At 43.8% G+C, this 19,210-nt stretch overlaps 1 protein-coding gene across 1 annotated transcript in view; it reads left to right on the forward strand.

The window, feature by feature from the left end:
* ADGB (androglobin) overlaps positions 1-19,210 on the forward strand; it is a 443,164-nt gene that overhangs the window by 61,664 nt on the left and 362,290 nt on the right. Inside the window, exons 4-5 of the mRNA XM_073672692.1 lie at positions 16,709-16,780; positions 16,902-17,105. Coding sequence (XP_073528793.1) covers positions 16,709-16,780; positions 16,902-17,105 — 276 coding nt within the window. The remainder of the gene's footprint in view (positions 1-16,708; positions 16,781-16,901; positions 17,106-19,210) is intronic.

The following is a 19,210-nucleotide window of genomic DNA, read 5'->3' on the forward strand; positions in this document are numbered from 1 at the left end:
GATATTCATTCTACTTGTGAGGCTTTAATGAAACGCCCCTGGGCCTGTGTCACGCTGCGTTGCGCACGCGGGAGCTTACCCGGAGCCGGATCTCTTGAGGGTTGTAGTCTCGTGGCGGTGACCCGGTCCGTGCCCAGGGAGTCAAACTAGACGGCAGTCTATTAGTAGTAAATAGTTGATGACTACGCCACCCGTTGAGTGCAGCCAGGAAGCTGCTGCTGCAGGGCAGACCGCTGAGGCCGGTGGTAGGATTGTGCAGCGTGATAGTATAACCCCCAACGGGAGGGGTATGGCCTCAGGGCAGCCGACGTGGATGATGGGGGTAGCAGGAACCACTCAGAGATGGTACGGTCTCTGTAGTTCAGGGTCTTTACTGGTAACAACGACAGACCCTCCCGGAGTACTTGCTAGCAAACGGGGCCTGGTCAGTCTTTGAGCAGATGGGATCTCCCCTGGCCAGGCGTAGTTGTAGGCCTCCCAAACTGACTGTACTCTTCTGGCTACCTTGCTAGAAGCTGATGTAAGTAGCCCACGTCCCTGGGTGTACCGTGTGGTGATCACCCGTATGGCCGGTGACTCGGGGCCTTCTAATGGCTTCCGCTCCACGATGGCGGTGCTGGTCCCACACGTGTGACCGTGCCTTCGGGCTTCTGGGCCAGAGGACCTGAAATCCCCTGCCCGACGGATTCTGCTGCTGGGTAGGAGTTAGTCCCCACAGCCTCGGACTCCGGGTCCGGTAAAGAATCTTCTTAGTCAGGGCGAGCTCTGTAGCTGCCAGCCCCTGACTCCTTGTAACTCTGCTGTTTCCTATGCTGCTTCTCTTCTCCACTCTCCTTGTCTCCAGGCTCAGGCCCCTGGACAGGGCCTGCCTGTGGAGCAGAGCCCATAGAGCAGCTCTGCTCCCTGTCTTCTCCTCTCAGAACTCCCTACCCTGCCTCAGCCCCAGGTTTATATAGGGGAAGTCCTTCCCCTCCCAAGACTGGGCAGGAGGTGTGGCATGCACAGGATCCCTGACCAAAGGACCTCCCACCTGCTCTCAGACGTAATATCTCTATCACTGTGGCAACCAGACCCCTGGGGTGTCACATTCCCCCCTAGTGAAATTTAGTACTCCGGGACTAAACATATTTTTTTAGAAAAACATAACAAGGTATAACAATAACAATACAATAAGAAAAACACATAAGATGGTTACGGCGTGTCCGCAACCGGGTGCAGTTTTGAAAAGCAAGGTGTCCATTTCACCAAAACAGGGAGACGTAACCAGGTAGGGGTCTGTCCTACCCCGAGTCCTTAACAGTCTTTTAGTCCATCCTGGGTTACGCTCCACTAACTGTACAAAGGATTCCCGGTAAATCCACCAAGGACTCCTATAAATAACTGGAAACACATATTTACAAGATATGGCCGCTCTCAGTCCTCGGCCAGTGGGGATAAGGATTGGCTGCTCACAGTCCTCAGCCTGTGGGGAGATGGGATGGCTGCTCACAGTCCTCAGCCTGGTTAAGGATAGGGGACAGATGGGAACAGTTCACACTTGTCCCAACGGGGACCATATTTTAATTAGCAACACAAGTACCCCTACGGGTAACTATGTACAGTTCCACTTTACCGTACTTCAGTAACGGCATCCTCCTGCTCCTTCTTGTGTGTAGGCTTCAGACCCGTCCGGGTCCTCTTGGCTTTCCTCGTATTGGTAGTACTGCAGCTCCTCCTTGGTTAACGTGGAGGGCGTACAGTCCTTTTGCACCTGGGGAGTTCAGGCCTTGCGACCAGGCGTGGAGAGGGTCGCCGTTGATGACGCCCGGGGTCAGAGGGTGCAACTTTGGGCCTGGGCGCGGGCTGGTGGTGGTAGTGCCCAGGGCTGGAGGGCTTGGCCGCAGGGCTTGTTGCGGGGGCTGGAGCAGGTCGGTGTCTGCAGCGCCCGGAATCGGCGGCTCCACCAGGGGGCCCGGGAGCAGGCTGACGCTGGCAGCGTCCGGGACAGGGAGACTCCTCTTACCTGCTCCCGCGACCGCTCCTGCGTCACGCGTCTTCTCCCGGCGCTGGTCGGGGCCGGCGACGACTGGGGCACTGCCGATGCTGGGCAGCTTAGTCTGCTGCCGGTCCGCCATCTTGCTGTCCGTTCCTGGTGTCCTCCTCCCCCCTAGTGGACCGTGGCCTACCTTCCGGAGATCCTCTTCCGTAGGCCGCGGCTCCGCAGTCAATCGTCGGGGTAGAGGACCTGGCGTCGCGCTCCTGTGACGTCGGCGTCTGCTGGGCTCCTTCCAGGACCTTACGCAACGTCCGGACGTGAGGCGGGGCTTCAGTTCTCGCGCGCTTTCGGAGTCCACGCCCCTCTTCTTCCCGCGCGGCGTCTCCAAGATGGCGCCGGATGGCGGGAAAACTCCTCGGATGGCGGGAAGAAGGCAGAAGATGGCGCCGGATGGCGGGAAAACTCCTCGGATGGCGGGAAGAAGGCAGAAGATGGCGCCGGATGGCGGGAATCTTCACCACAGGTAAGTTTGAAAAGTCTCTTTTTCAGGCACGCAGTACCCGGTGGTTGCGGGCACGAAATCCTGCCGACTACGCCAAAGTTGAAACGCCCCTGGGCCTGTGTCACGCTGCGTTGCGCACGCGGGAGCTTACCCGGAGCCGGATCTCTTGAGGGTTGTAGTCTCGTGGCGGTGACCCGGTCCGTGCCCAGGGAGTCAAACTAGACGGCAGTCTATTAGTAGTAAATAGTTGATGACTACGCCACCCGTTGAGTGCAGCCAGGAAGCTGCTGCTGCAGGGCAGACCGCTGAGGCCGGTGGTAGGATTGTGCAGCGTGATAGTATAACCCCCAACGGGAGGGGTATGGCCTCAGGGCAGCCGACGTGGATGATGGGGGTAGCAGGAACCACTCAGAGACGGTACGGTGTAGTTCAGGGTCTTTACTGGTAACAACGACAGACCCTCCCGGAGTACTTGCTAGCAAACGGGGCCTGGTCAGTCTTTGAGCAGATGGGATCTCCCCTGGCCAGGCGTAGTTGTAGGCCTCCCAAACTGACTGTACTCTTCTGGCTACCTTGCTAGAAGCTGATGTAAGTAGCCCACGTCCCTGGGTGTACCGTGTGGTGATCACCCGTATGGCCGGTGACTCGGGGCCTTCTAATGGCTTCCGCTCCACGATGGCGGTGCTGGTCCCACACGTGTGACCGTGCCTTCGGGCTTCTGGGCCAGAGGACCTGAAATCCCCTGCCCGACGGATTCTGCTGCTGGGTAGGAGTTAGTCCCCACAGCCTCGGACTCCGGGTCCGGTAAAGAATCTTCTTAGTCAGGGCGAGCTCTGTAGCTGCCAGCCCCTGACTCCTTGTAACTCTGCTGTTTCCTATGCTGCTTCTCTTCTCCACTCTCCTTGTCTCCAGGCTCAGGCCCCTGGACAGGGCCTGCCTGTGGAGCAGAGCCCATAGAGCAGCTCTGCTCCCTGTCTTCTCCTCTCAGAACTCCCTACCCTGCCTCAGCCCCAGGTTTATATAGGGGAAGTCCTTCCCCTCCCAAGACTGGGCAGGAGGTGTGGCATGCACAGGATCCCTGACCAAAGGACCTCCCACCTGCTCTCAGACGTAATATCTCTATCACTGTGGCAACCAGACCCCTGGGGTGTCACATTAACAAGAGCAGTACTTCGTCCTCTCTGGAGCTTGAGGCCGTGTGCGCATTTGTTTGGAGTCATCTAAAGCTAAGCAATTCCCCCTGTTTGTCTACCCTTGTTGTCTATAGAGTTTAGTGGAGATTAACTAGTGCTCATCTCCTCCCTTCCCTAACCTTAGCCATACGCCAGGGGAAGACAGGGCGAGGCACGCGTACAGCGATTGGTGAAGAGCAAATACAGGGACGGTAGTTGAGACAGGGTGACACTAGACCAGACTAGGAGGTCTCCACTCCCCCTTTTCCCTAGTGTCTGGGCTCCTTTTCCCTCTTTCCTCTGTCTTTCCCACATCTTGCGTGACATTGGGCTGTTGATCAAGGTACAAGGCTGAATAACAGGAGCAGTAGGATTTACTGTTTCTTATAAACCCTATAAAAGCAGTAAATTATATGGTGTTGATTAATTGCTATAAGTAACATTCCGTACTGTGACATGTATCAGCACTAGTTGCTTGACAGCATACTTAATTCTACTCAATATTATTATTTGTATTATTTTCTATTTAATTTATCACTTAATATTGAGCAGTATTAATTTCAGCCCGTTGCTTCGGCCATCCACAACAGTGATGATCTTGGGATCCTGGGAAAATGAATTGCCCGCCCCTGATATAGACCCTTCTAGCGCCTATATGCAACTCATTATTTGCTCACTTACTCTCCTATCTGTTTCATTAGCAATGGTCAGGATTCAGTCAGTATCAATGCTTTCTGTCACTATTGGCTTTTCAGAATTTCTCTGTGTTAAATATAGAATTGTGTCCTTCATAAACGTCATACAATGTGGACGTGTACACATATTCACACTTGGATGTGGAGAAATAAAGGAAACTATTGGCTCCACTTCAATTTCCCTAGACATACCGTGTTATTAGCATTATGGGGGTCCCGCGTTTCACTTTGCAATTCACATTGACAGCAAATACAGTACAACTAAATTCACTGTAAAGCTTGGCTGTCTGCAGTCAGTTCCCAGCAGATACCGCTAGCCGGGTTCAGTTTATGATCTGGATTTCTATAATTATTACATTTTTTTATTCATGGTATCCATTACAATTTCAGTTATTTTCTTCATTTTATTTTTTATAGACAGAATTACTTTGCTTACTACAGTATTATACAGTATTATTTGACATAATATAGACAAACTCTTATCTAATGTAAAAATTGATTTTTTTTTTATGGAAGACATGTACAGTGGGTACGGAAAGTGTTCAGACCCCTTTAAATTTTTCACTCTTTGTTTCATTGCAGCCATTTGGTAAATTCATTAATTCATTAAAGTACACTGCGCCCCATCTTGACTGAAAAAAAACAGAAATGTAGAAATTTTTGCAAATTTATTAAAAAAGAAAAACTGAAATATCACATGGTCATAAGTAGTGTTAAGCGATACCTTCTGATATCGGGAAATATCAGATCGGATTGGATCAGACCGATACCCAAAAAATATCAGATATCGCCGATTCCGATACCGGAAACCAATGCAAGTCAATGGGACACAAATATCGGAATAAAAATAAACCCTTTCCTTCCTTGTAGGTTAATTCTACATGAAGGAAAACAACTAAGAATAATGTAGAATGTATTTCATGAAAAGCCGGTTATTCATCAGCGGCATACACCGGTACCCGACAATTTATAACAGAAAGAATAGAGCATCACACATAGATTAGATAGATAGAAACATGTCAGTCACATATATATGAAGTACAGTGACAGTGTTGGTTACTGTACTTGTCATTTAGTGTAAAGGATTTATTAAAAAAAATAACAGTGTTTTCATGCACTGTCTCTTTAAAAAAGCCGGCCGGCAATTCAGCAGCGGTACCCGACAATTTATAGCAGAAAGAATAGAGCATCACACATAGATTAGATACATAGAAACATGTCAGTCACATATATAAGAAGTACAGTAATAGTGTTGATTACTGTACTGTACGGCTGGGGCAGATGTTTGAAGCCTGGGAAGAGGGTAATACCCACGGAGCTTCCCAGGCTACTAATATCAGCCCCCAGCTGAATACCTAGCCTTTACTAGCTATTAAAATGGGGGGCCCTCCCAAAAAAATGACGTGGGGTCCCCTTTATTTTAATAGCTAGGAAAGGCTAGGCAGACAGCTGGGGGCTGATATTAATAGCCCAGGAAGGGAGCCATGAATATTGGCCCCCTCCCAGGCTAGAAACTCCAGCCGTCAGCCGCCCCAGAAATGGCGCATCCATAGGATGCACCAATTCTGGCACTTAGCCTCGCTCTTCCCACTGCCCTGTAGTGGTGGCAGTGGGGTAATAGGGCTGGGGTTGATGTCAGCTTATAATGCCAGCTGACATCAAGCCCAGGTTAGTAATGGAGAGGCGTCTATAAGACTCTTTCTGTTATAAATTGTCGGGTACGGATGCTGAATTGCCGGCCGGCTTTTTTAAAGAGACGGTGCATGAAAACACTGTTATTTTTTTTAATAAATCCTTTAACACTAAATGACAAGTACAGTAAGCAACACTATCACTGTACTTCTTATATATGTGACTGACATGTTTCTATCTATCTAATCTATGTGTGATGCTCTATTCTTTCTGTTGTAAATTGTCGGGTACCGGTGTATGCCGCTGCTGAATTGCCGGCCGGCTTTTTTAAAGAGACGGTGCATGAAAACACTATTATTTTTTTTAATAAATCCTTTAACACTAAATGACAAGTACAGTAAGCTGAGCGCTGCCATCCAGCTTGTCATCCTTCAGAGACACTGCAGAGCGCAGGCATTATGGGAACTTCCGATTCCGGTATTCGATATTCTAAAAGTATCGGAACTCAGATACCGCGAATATCGGTCGATACCTGATATTTCAGTATCGGAATGCTCAACACTAATCATAAGTATTCAGACCCTTTGCTCAGACACTCATATTTAAGTCACATGCTGTCCATTTCCTTGTGATCCTCCTTGAGATGGTTCTACTCCTTCATTGGGGTCCAGCTGTGTTTAATTGAACTGATAGGACTTGATTTGGAAAGGCACACACCTGTCTGTATAAGACCTCACAGCTCACAGTGCGTGTCAGACCAAATGAGAATGACTTTCATTCAATGACATACCATTGGTGCAACCTGTGCAGACGTACAGGGGCGCAAGAGGTAATGGGGCCACGTCTACCTCCAAAGCAGGTGGAATTGTGCATTGTGATGAGCTATTGGACTGCAGAGGACCCATATATTGTTCTTACACAGGGGCTTCTCTCTGTGTCCGCTCCTGCAGCAGCTCCTCAGCTGCATTTAATAAAGTGTACATAGGAGAATAGGAAATATTAATAGCAGGTAAATTTACAGTGTTTCGTCCAGATATTAATTACATAAACTGGTATTCAGGATCTTTGGTTTCATATTAATGGCAGATAAAGGATGAAAGTTACAAGGGAACATATTCTTTTTGGTTTTGTTACTTTCTTGCACACGATATCATCGCCATCTAGTGGCATTGTGCGGCAAAATCCAGAAGCCGCCTTGCATCTGAACAGCAAATAACAAATCCGATTTACTAAGGCATATTCTGTTTGTTTGGTTTCCATCTCATTAACCCCTTAATGACCAGGCCCGAAAAGGCCTTAAAGGGAGCCTATCACCTGCAAAAACGTTATTTACCTGCAAATATAGGAGTAATCTGCGGGCAAATACCATTTACATCATGGCTGGAAGATTTACTGGAACAGTGGCTATATGACTTCTTTTTCTATATGGGAAAATTCGTATTATTTTTCATCGGTGAAAATAACAGTAATTTTGTCTAGCACTCAATCTCAATTTTCCCAGCAAAAAGAGGTTTAGTGATCAATTAAAAAATGTGAAACACACACAAGTTTAAAAGCCGGACATTCTGAAAGAAATCCTACGTGTTTCAAACCTAGAAATGTGTGCGGTTCTCAGTCATGGCGCCATGATGCTGGACCGTTTTATTCACGTGTTCTTTTATCCTTCCAAATAAAATTCAATGTCCGCGCACATCTAGAGAGTTCAACGTTTTTTCATCAGGTGCGCTGAACATTTCTATTTGAAAAATATTTTTTATCACTGTTTGGGGATTATTTATGCAAAGGTTTGGAGGGGGTGGTGATCCATTCCTGGTGACATCATCTATCCGTGTATGTAGATAAATCCTCTTTCTCCAGGCGGTTGGTCTACACTGGGGAAGCTTTACTTAGCTAAATGTGCCACAATTTGGCTTACAGATGCACTCCGGCTTTTTTGTAGTTATAATACTTATTCACTATCAATATTATAGCTGTGTAATTTCTTTCTTTATCACATAATTAAAATTCTAAAGTGCAGTCAAGTAATAAGTGCAGTTTTTATTTATTATTTCAAAAATTTAAAAAAACAGACACATTTCTAAAACTGGATAAAATGAAGGGGAGAAGACACTAAGTGCCACATCAAACCAGGGTGTATGCATAGATAGAACAAGGATAACAAAATCTCATAAGGAGAGATATCCAAAGGGATTTACAGGAGTTATCCACTGTGGTAGGTTGACTCCCTCTGCTGCTTCCGGAAGTAGACTCAGGGTTTTCTCTGCAGGCTTTATTGTATGGCATAAAGCCCTGCAACTCCAGCAAAAATAAACACGGCTTTACTGGCAAAACAACAAAACAAAAGATAAACGATAGCACAGTCCATATGTGTGTGTGCGGTTCACTCACACAGGTTATATTCAGCCTTCAGCTTCTCTCTGAGCTATGGCTGTCCAGGACTGAACATTTAAAGCTTGCTCAGCCACACCCTGAGGTGGAGATATGGGGAATGACTTCCCTCCCATCTCTATGTGATTCCCATAAAACCACACCCTTTAAAAGAGGTAACCCCTAGCATATAACATGCTGGCAGAAATTCAGTAGGTCTCAGTTCACACAGGAAAGCATCCTGAGTGACACATACCTCCCCTCGCATATAACAACAGTGACTCTGTCACACCACCTACATCAATAGATCTGATGGAAAGAACATTGAAATAAAACCTCAGTTGATATAATAACACAGAGCGATGTCCATCTAATATTCAAGTCAGACATGTTACTATTGCAAGCCTCCCGAAGAAGCCGAACGCAAAGCACGTCTGGGCTGTCTTCCTCATCCATCTCAGGTTGTATGCAGGGCACTCATGTTATGGGGAACGCGGGACCAGGGTCTTTTTTTTCCTTGAATGAGGCACAATATTGCTACTTATTTGTGGGGTTTTCCTATTTTTTATGCACTTTGCAATAGTGTCTTGTCTGACTAAGTATGCCCTCATGAATCAGCCTCTCCAGGTCCTCCCTTATGGATATGTATCTTGCTAATACCTTGTTTATTTTATATTGGAAATTAAGTTGTCTTTACCTCTCAGAATTGATGTCTATTGCCTTAATACTATTCCATCATATGTTGTAAATATCATGTATCTCCATGATTAAAGGGGTTTTCCCATGAACAAAAGTATATTTTAATCAATAGATCTTGGAATAATAATAACTTCCACAATTGGATGTGTTTAAAAATATTGCTCCTGTGCTGAGATAATCTTATAAATGAGCCCCTGCTGTGTACTGTGCAATGGTTGTGTCTTACCATGCTGGAACATGGTCTGATCATACCACATCTCCCGGACAGGGGGGAGAAAAAAAGAGTATATACAGACATTATAGCAGGGGATCACAGCTAATTCTTTTTGTGAGTAAAACATTTCCCTGCCTGTTTTTAAACAATATTTTATCTCAAAGAAAGAATCCGCTGTGATCCCCTGCTGTAATGTCTGTATACTCTTTTCCTTCCTCCCCTGCCCAGGAGATGTGGTATGATCAGACCGTGTTCCTGTACACGGTCAGACACAGCCATTACACAGTACACAGCAGGGGCACATTTATAAGATTATCTCAGCACAGGCGCATTCTTTTTAAACACATCCAATTGTGGAACTTATTTTTATGCCAAGATCTGTTGATTAAAATGTACTTTTGTTTGTGGGAAAACCCCTTTAAGTTGGCACATGCACTTTATTAATTTTTGAAATTTGTGTAGAGATACTAGTACCTTGAATATTAGATGACCATCTCTCTGTGTTATCATCTCCACTAAGGTTTTATTTCAATGTTCTTTCCATCAGATCTATTGATGTAGGTGGATAACTCCTGGAAGTCCCTTTGGATATTTCTCCTTTTGATATTTTGTTATCCTTGCTCTATCTATGTATACCCCCTAGTTTGATGTGACACTTAATGTCTTCTTCTCCCCTTCATTTAATCCAGGTTTGGAAATGTGTCTGTTTTTATAAATTTTTGAAATAATAGATAAAAACTGAATTTTTACTTGATTGCGCTTTAGCTTCCTGTTCTGTGCATGCCGATGTCAACTGCCAGCCTCTGATTGGCCAGCTGCATATATGGCAGCGTAGGGAGCCGGCGGGTTCCCTGTGTCGCAATACATTTCAGCGGGATGTGCGCCGTTGTCACTGGACCCCTCCAACTCTGGGCCACGATGCAGCTGCCCCAGCGATTTATCCGACCCTGCCGTTACTGATTCCTGTAGCACCCCACTGTGCACTGTGACCCAATATGAGTGTTTTCCATTAATAACCACTTTCTGTTTCCTATCACTGACCAAGGTGTTAACCCAGTTACATATATTTTCCCCTGATCCCATTGCTCTCATTTTATGCACCAACCTTTTGTGTGGCACTGGATGAAGTGATTTGAAAAGTCCAGATAGATAACATCCACTGTGTTTCCCTGGTCCAATCTAGAACTTCTATCCTCATAGAATCTGATCAGATTAGTTTGCAGGGAAGATCCCTCATAAACATATGCTGATATTGGGAAATTAGGTTATTCTTATTGAGATACTCCAGGATAGCATCTCTTAGAAAACCCTCAAAGATGTTGCCCACAGTAGAGGTTAAACTTACCGGCCTATAAATTCCAGGCTCAGATGCTGTCCCCTTCTTGAATATTGGTACCACATTTGCTATGCGGCTGTAATTCTGGTGGGTGAATGTTAAACTGTTGGATGTGAACCCACTGTGTAACGTGCCGGACTTACCCTGGAGGGGCATGACTAGGTGTCTACTGAGTCTTCATTAGAGCCTCTGGTGGTGGGGATATGCTGGGCCGCTGGTAGACACCAGGTACCACTCCAGGGCAGTTCCTGGGACGGCATCAGCTGACCGGAGGGTAAGAGGCGCGGGTACCAGGTACAGGAGGGCGAAGACAAGGACGAGGTCAGACAGTCTGAGATCGGGCAGGCAGCACAGATTCAGGTAGAGAAAGTGACGCTGCAGATTTCAAAAACTTAATGCATTTCAAATTCTTTAGTGTTAAAAAAGGCTCAGGGGCGTGAGATTTGCTTACATGTCAGAAGCAAAAACATGCAATGATTTAAGACAATTGTCTGAAATGCGTTTGCATAATTATTTAGTTGTGACTTCCTTTCTCTAATTTTGCACAATAAAGTATAGTTTTAATAGAAGATTCTGATGCTGGATCACTGTTTTTTGCTTCTGCCCACTTCTTGCTGCATTACAAGTCTCTGTGCATGGATGTTCTTATAGCTGAGCTGACTTTTTTTGCCTTTTTCATTATATAAATGTCATCCACTTTGCTGGAATACGCTGTAATATGTTTTGGTTTCTTTTTTTTTTTTTGCATGAAAATATGCAGCAGAACTTAGCCTAAATGAGTGCGTCTGAAACTCAGATGCAGTAGCTGGTTGTAAGTGAGGTGAGGATAGGCAGGCAGTTATAGAAGTTATCATATGCTGCACAGTCTTTCCTGGGGAGGATGAGGAAAGTACAGTTTGTTTGTTTATAAAATGGCAATCGGGGGGACAGGGATTTGTGAAACCGGAAAACTCCTTTAACACTTGCAACCTCTGCTGCTTCAGTGCAACTCAAACTGTCAACTCAGTCAGTAAGGATTTAGGGCACTTTTACATGGCGATATTTTGCATCAGTATTTGTTAACAGACGCCAGGAGTGGATCCAAAACACAGAAGAGGTGAAAGTGGTTGAGTTATTATTTTTCTCAGTGTTTGTTCCCCTCTGGGTTTTAGCTTACAAATACTGATGTCAAAATACTCACTGTGTGAATGAGGGGCGGAAGCTGCTTGTAATACTGTAATTGAGTCCTTAGTCCGAGGATGAGTGCACACTTGCAGGTGCTGTGCTGTAATGCTTGTCTTCTCTGCTCCATCATACTCCCAAGAGCAGGGGCAACCCATGGGGCAATTCTGCGGCTGGCAGATGTCCAAACGTATGACTCAGTGATATGTGATGGACCCCGACTCCCAAACAAAATGAATCAGACAGAAGCACAGAAAATAAATACACGTAGCATTGTAATTAGGTGTCAAACGTTCTCAACTTTATTTAAATTTACATGACACCAAAAATAGCACAACCCCCGACTCACGAAGAGTCACCCTCCAGCACTCAGGAGAGGAAAACCCCCTGTGGAGGAAACCTCTAGGGAACCATGGCTGGAGGATTACCCCTCCCTTAGGCTTAGAGAGTTAGTGCCGATATAATACAGAGTTTTACAATTTGTACATTTTACCAGATTTATAGAGAATGACATAACAAATATATACTATAAATGTGATAAACTGGATGTGGGAGAGATCTGGCTGCGATATCTGTCACCACATTGATTGCTAGAACGAATTTGGTTGATCTGATTGCCCAGGTGGATGTACTATTTCTTCCTTACAGATCCAGATCTGCCTGGAAGTTGGACACTCTGTTAGCTACAGTTCATTATGGGTAACCCCTAATAGGATAAATATCCCCTCCCCCCTTCCTCCTTGCCCCTCATAATTTATCAGCTATTAAATTCATAGATTGTAGAGAATAACAGAAGGAATTTCTGTTCTGGGGACACCCCTCTGTTACCTTCCCATGCCCTGGGGGTGTCTAAAGCAGACAACCCCTCTCCCTGCTAGAACCTCCAAATTACACCAAGGTCGGCACATTACGTGGGGTGGTCAAGCTCAAGGTCCTCAGGCGCATCAGTAATGGCGCTGATCGTGGCAGCACGCACTTCTTTTTTGGAATCTTCTTTATGACACTTGTTTATAAACTCATAACAGTTGTCATGGTTACTACAAGGGCTATTACTGATGCAGGGCCCAAGTATTAACCCTTTCATCATTGATAATTTGCATTCATTATAGAGGCAAATAACTGCACTTGTTACCAAGCAGGCGCCTTATCATTATGGCTTTCCTTAGGCAACATAAGAAATATAGATTACAGATTATATGTTCAAGTGTTTCAGCAGTGTTTTGCACTTTTTAGATGCAGAGATTGGGCTTATAACTAGCACTTTACAAAGAAAAAAATTAAGAGGAAATTACTTGTAAAATTATATCATAGAGAATTGCATTTCAAGCATTTTCCTAATGTACATTCTACATAGTTATAGTTATATAGGTTGAAAAAAGACCTAGGACCATAAAGTTCAAATTATTTGCTGCAGACATTTCTGCACCAATAACGTGTCTCTTGGAAGGAAAATCGCCTTGATATTGCTGCGTTTTTTAAGAGATTTTTTCCTGTTCTTTTGAACGTGAAAAACGCTGCAAAAATGCACAAGGAATCGACGCTGAGACATAAAACGGCTTCAAATCTGCAAGGAAAAATAAGCTGCTTTTCCATAAGATTTCAGAAATCTGATTCACTTTTCTGGTACTATCAAACATAGTGTTTTAGGGATCATGGAGCTCTATATTACAAATATGCCCATCCCTCCAGTTGAAAGAAATTAACATTTTCCTCGAGGGAAATTTATATTCTACCTTATGTCAATTCAGTTTTGTCTGTCGATGATAAAGTGAAGTTTATAGCAATTTTTATTCCAAAAATGTGACATATACGCAAATCAGCCATAATCCACAAGTCCACCGGGTGGGCTTATGTGCTCTCAAATGCCAGGGCTGAGTGCCTGCTGGGACGGGTGTATATACATCACATAGGATACACTGGGACGGGTGTATATATATCACATAGGATACACTGGGGCATACATCACACAGGATACAGTGAGACTTTGCTGTATCAATAACATAGGATACACTGAAACAATGAGCCTTTCTAAATGATTTACTGCAGATACAGATTTAAATTCATTTCAAGTCTCAATTGATCATTGAAGATGAAACTGCATTAGGCTATGTGCCCATGATGCAGAAATGCTCCGGATTTTTCCTGAGCGTTTCTGCGTTTCCCTGGCAGAAAAAACGCATGCGGATTGTACATGCGTTTTTTGTGCCAGGTTAAAGCGTTTGTCAAGTGTTTTTAGCATGCTATTTCACATTCGGGTTGTCAAGCGCTTTTCCAAGCAATTTTAGCATCACTTGGAAAAGTGCTTAACAACTTGGTCACACTATATAAATCCATGCAAGTAAAAAAAAATTAAAAAAGATTATACTCACCTTCAGATAGCCCCCGGTCTGCTCATCGATGTTTCCGGTATCTTCGGCGGCTCCCGGTGCTCTAAAAAGGATCCTCCATGACGTAATTTAGTCATGTGATGGTCACGCGACTATCACCTGACCGCTGACGTCAGCGGTCGCGTGACCGTCACATGACTAAATGACGTCACGGAAGGTCCTTGCGGACCACCGCCGGAAGCCAAGGAGACAGCAGCGCCACTCAGAGGAGACCGGGGGGCGCCGGAAAGATGAGTATAAGGTTTTTTTTTATTTTAATTCTTTTTTAACTACAGGTACTATGGTACCCAGGTCTGGAGGAGAGTACCGGGTACCATCCGCGCATGCGGATATTATGCGATTCAATGCAAGTCAATGGCAACTAAAACGCAGCGATTCTGCAAAATAATTGGTAGTGCTGCGTATTTTTCCGCAATGATAATCCACATCGGAAATTTCCGCAGCATGTGCAAAGCACATGCGGATTATAATTGGGGAACATTGCAGACCTTCTACCAAGCATTTTTTAAGCGTTTTTGCGGCGGAATTGCCGCTGCGGAAACGCTTAAAAAACGTATAGTGGGCACACAGCCTTATAGTGCAGAATAAATAGCTAAAAAAAAAAATAATACCAGACACAACCATAATAATACAGTGTAAAATGATTAATATCATTATATTGAGAAAGACAGTTGATGTAGTACCGGCAGACAGAAGATGACCGCTGTGCAAGGACAGTATGTGTACCCCTGTGAGCTGTGAGCGGTCATCTTACCTCTTGGGCCCCTGTGTGGCTGCACAGGTTGCTCAAATGGTATGTATACAGTTCATTTATAATATAATTACATATAAAATCATTAACAATAAATTACCCAGAAAGATGCAATAGGTGTCCAGATTCCGACAGGTGTCAATCAAAACAAAATTATCAAAAATATTTGCAAAATAATCTATGTAAATATAAGATTTGTGGCTGCTGGAGAGAGCACCCATGTTAGATGAAGCTCAGATTTGTCAATTTTCATATAATGTAAAAAAAATATACAGAAAAAAAAATATAAAGGGGCATATTTATCAACTATAGGTGCCAGAATATAGGGCGTAATTTTCTCCAAAACCCTGTCTTTATTGTCTTTATTGACTTGCACCATATTTATGATGTGTTTTAGATACTTTTTTACGACTTGTCAGACTATTGGACATTTCCTCGATGAAAGGGACGTGCCTTATCAGAAAAGTGCCAAAAACGCACTTTACGCTCTCTGGCACCTTCACACAATTCTGTATCAAAGTGTAACAATTTATAAAAGTTGCATAAATACTTTATCTGAGTGAATACAAGTCTATTTATATCTATGTTTTCAGTCACATATCTTCATATATCACAAAAACTAATTTAAAGGGTTGTCGGATTTCAGAAAACTTTCTTTTATAAGCTGCAATATCTGTAAAAAACGAATTGAGTATTACTCACCCTTCCCTTGTCCATCGCTGTGTCTCCACAGCTGCCCCAGTTTCTGCTGTTTGGCTGCAGTGTTGATATCACGTCTACAGCATTGCCGCCAATCAGTGGGCTCAGTGGCTTGTGCAATCTACGTATCATCGTCAGCGCTGCAGTTAAGCAACAGTGATCAAGGCATCTGCGGAGAGCTGGTGCTGGACCTGGGGAGGGCGAGTAATATTTGAAAATGGGCAACCCTATTAATAGAAAGTCTTTGTAATCCTGAAGCCAATAAATATTTAACATTTAACTGCCCCTTGAGATGACTTTTCAGAATAACCTGTTGTGTGTGTACCTAAGGAATAGCACTATTTCTGGCTATTATATGAGTTATATTCCACAGTCTCTACTCAATAAAAGCTGAAACAGCTTCTTTTTTACTTACTCTGCCTATCTTTCTCCCAGGTCCTTCCACCTCCCCTCTTCCTATATTTCTATAGGCAGCAACTGTCATTTGATCCCTCATTGTAGACAAACAAGTAGACAGATTTGAGCAGTTTTAAAGAATGAATGCTCAGTCCAGAAGAGAAGTGAAAAAATAGGCATTTTTTGTAGCATATATTACAAAATTTGTTATCTTTGCTTGTACAATTGGCTAAAAAAATGATAAAAGTGTAGTTACTCGTTAAGTCACCAGGGAGATATATATCCTGATTAGATGCATTGGGTGATGCTACTCCTCTTATGATGATCTTTAGTATAAAAAGATTTCCTCCCCCTAAGTATGGCAAACAGGCTGTTAAATGATTGATGAAAGAGGTGGTAACACGAAAAAAAAGTTTCTGTACTCCCCTCCCTTGCCTACAGTGACTGGAGATGCCCAGTGCTAGCTATACCACTGCTGCCAACATGAGATGGCGAATGGCAGCTTAATGAATTTGGCACATTTTACCACCAGTCCTGATGAATCAGGGCCATTGAATTGTCTAATGACTTCCATAATTTACACGCTCGTGCTATGTTAATTCTACACAGCTCCAAAATTTTCTCCAGAAGTGGCCGATTACATATTGTATGGAAGAATGACCTCTACGGCCGCCAGAGCATAGTAATCCGGTATGTCTTTTGTCTTTTCCATTTCGATTTAGCCTCCTGTGGTTGTTAAGGATGAAAACTCCTGTGATTTACTATCTGCAAATGAGCATTTAATTGGAAGTGAGGTATGTGACACTGTTCTTGCCGTGGATTTTGGCACTTTGTGAAACTTATTTGAAAGTTATTAATTTTAAAATCTAAAATAATAATTGAGTCATATTATGGCATTGTCATTTTACCTGTCAGCTCATGAGGTGGATAATTAGCGAGGTCAGTGCTGTCTGGAGAATCTGTAATGAAGATCTGACAGATAAGAAAGCCATTTCTGCAGAGCCACCAGTGGTAACATGGAAGCCATGGGAACACATCTACGCTCTTTGTAAAGCTGGAAAGGGACATGTGCCTCTGTACAACAGCTATGGGAAATATATTGTGAAGCTGTATTGGATGGTAAGTCATTAACGCCACATTGTGAAAGTTCTCTGGTCTAGCTGTTACTGTATGCCATACATAAATGTCTTTATTTCTTTACCAAGTCATAGTTGAATGCTCTTTAAAGGGCCGGGGACACTCGTACAGGATAGCCACCTCTAGGTGACACAAAAGAGACAATTTTTCTCTGCTTGCAGCCACATTATCTCTCCTGCACTAAATATGAATCAAGCAATTCTCTCTCCGATAGTAAACTCTTTATTGTGTGCCCGTGTGACTATTTCTGGGGTCTTGTCTTCTTTTTTAGCAGACTTGCCAGTTACAGATAGACTTTACCATGTCTGTGCATTCCCTGTATTGCTCCTAGCCTGCATACAATCTGTGACATAGCCATCTTACTACAGGCTCTTATCCCTGTACATCACTGTGATTATTATTATTTATTATTATAGCGCTGTTTATTCCATGGCACTTTACATGTGAAAAGTGGGTATACATAATAAAAACAAGAATAATAATCTTAGACAATAGAAATTGTTGACTGGTACAGGAGGAGAGAGGACCCTGCCTGCGAGGGCTCACCGTCTACAAGGGATGGGTGAGGATACAGTAGGTGGGGATTGCTCATCATCCCAGTATACTACCGCAAACACTAGCCCTCTACATTGTACATTGCATTGATACCGCTTCAGTGGCTAATTCAGGGCAATGGAGACCTTTCACTTAATCCTCTAATTGTTGCTGCTCTACTGATTCTGGAACAGTTTTTCTTTTTTTCTGAGCCCCATCGTCACTGTTCCAAAGTTGTGCCCCTTTTTAATAATGGTTCAAAATATACCCTTCAACCAAATATGCGTGTATGACAAAACTTCTGTGGGTGCCTGCATTTTGTTCTCTGATACTGGACAATCAAAACATAGCCAAGCCCACAGAGAAGTTCTGTGGTATACGCCCAGTTGGTTGAAGGGAAAATTAGCACCAATATTATTGGATGGCCTAACTTTAGAACGGAGGGGCACAAAAGAAAAAGAAAAAACTGTTCCAAAGTCAGTGAAGCAGCGGCAATTAGAGGAGGTACTCATTTTAAATTATAGAAAAAATTCAGTGAAAGGTCCTTATTAGTGATGAGCGAGCACTAAAATGCTCGGGTGCTCGAAGCTCGGGTCGAGCACATTAGAATACTCGGGTGCTCGACCCGAGCAACGAGCCCAATGTAAGTCTAAGGGAAATTCGAGAATTTTTCTGGTGGTCCCCTCCCAGCGGTCTGCAGAAGGTCAAAAATTGCCCAGATCGATGGGAACGGTGCTCAATTAAACGTCAGGCAGGCAGAATATATAGGCAGACAGGCAGGCAGGGTATATAGGAGGGTGCATGAAAAACATAGCAGGGCACTTGGAACACACTAGTGCCCTCCGATTTTCATGCACCCGTCTCTTTAAAAAAGCCGTTCGGCAATTCATCAGCGGCATACACCAGTACCAGACAATTTAGAACAGAAAGAATAGAGCATCACACATAGATTAGATAGATAGAAACATGTCAGTCACATATATAAGAAGTACAGTGATAGTGTTGGTTACTGTACTTGTCATTTAGTGTTAAAATAAAGGATTTATTAAAAAAAAAAAAATAGTGTTTTCATGCACCTGAGACACCTAGTCCTGTAGTGATAATCGCCTGCTGATAAAACACTGATGTTTTTTAAACAACAACACACAGCCCAGTAAGTGACACATCACTGGAATCAGGATCTCTGACCCTACATCATATTACTTTCAGATTATATAGCAAAAATCTGCAGCAGAATTCCTTTAATATTAGACATGCTACACGAGGACAGGTGATCTTTGGCAGTATGGGTGATGACCATTAACCACTGATAAGTTCATGAAATGTCCCATTTGTTGGAGCTATAGTGGATTGTGACTTGCACCCACTTCTGTTGCATGTTATTGTTTTGTTTCTTTCTGACGTTTGGTTTTTGCGTTTGCATGCCATATTTAATTTGTGAATCCCCCATTTTAATAATACATTTTGCAGATGTGTTCGAGAGATAAATTAAAGCTTTAGTGCAATGGTTTAGAATAAATAGTATGTTGCGGTTTCACTTGGCAATGATATTT

Source organism: Phyllobates terribilis, unplaced genomic scaffold (genome assembly GCF_046119375.1).
Source record: "Phyllobates terribilis strain yellow unplaced genomic scaffold, ASM4611937v1 Scaffold_3__8_contigs__length_932513732, whole genome shotgun sequence".
NCBI classification, from domain to species: Eukaryota; Metazoa; Chordata; class Amphibia; order Anura; family Dendrobatidae; genus Phyllobates; species Phyllobates terribilis.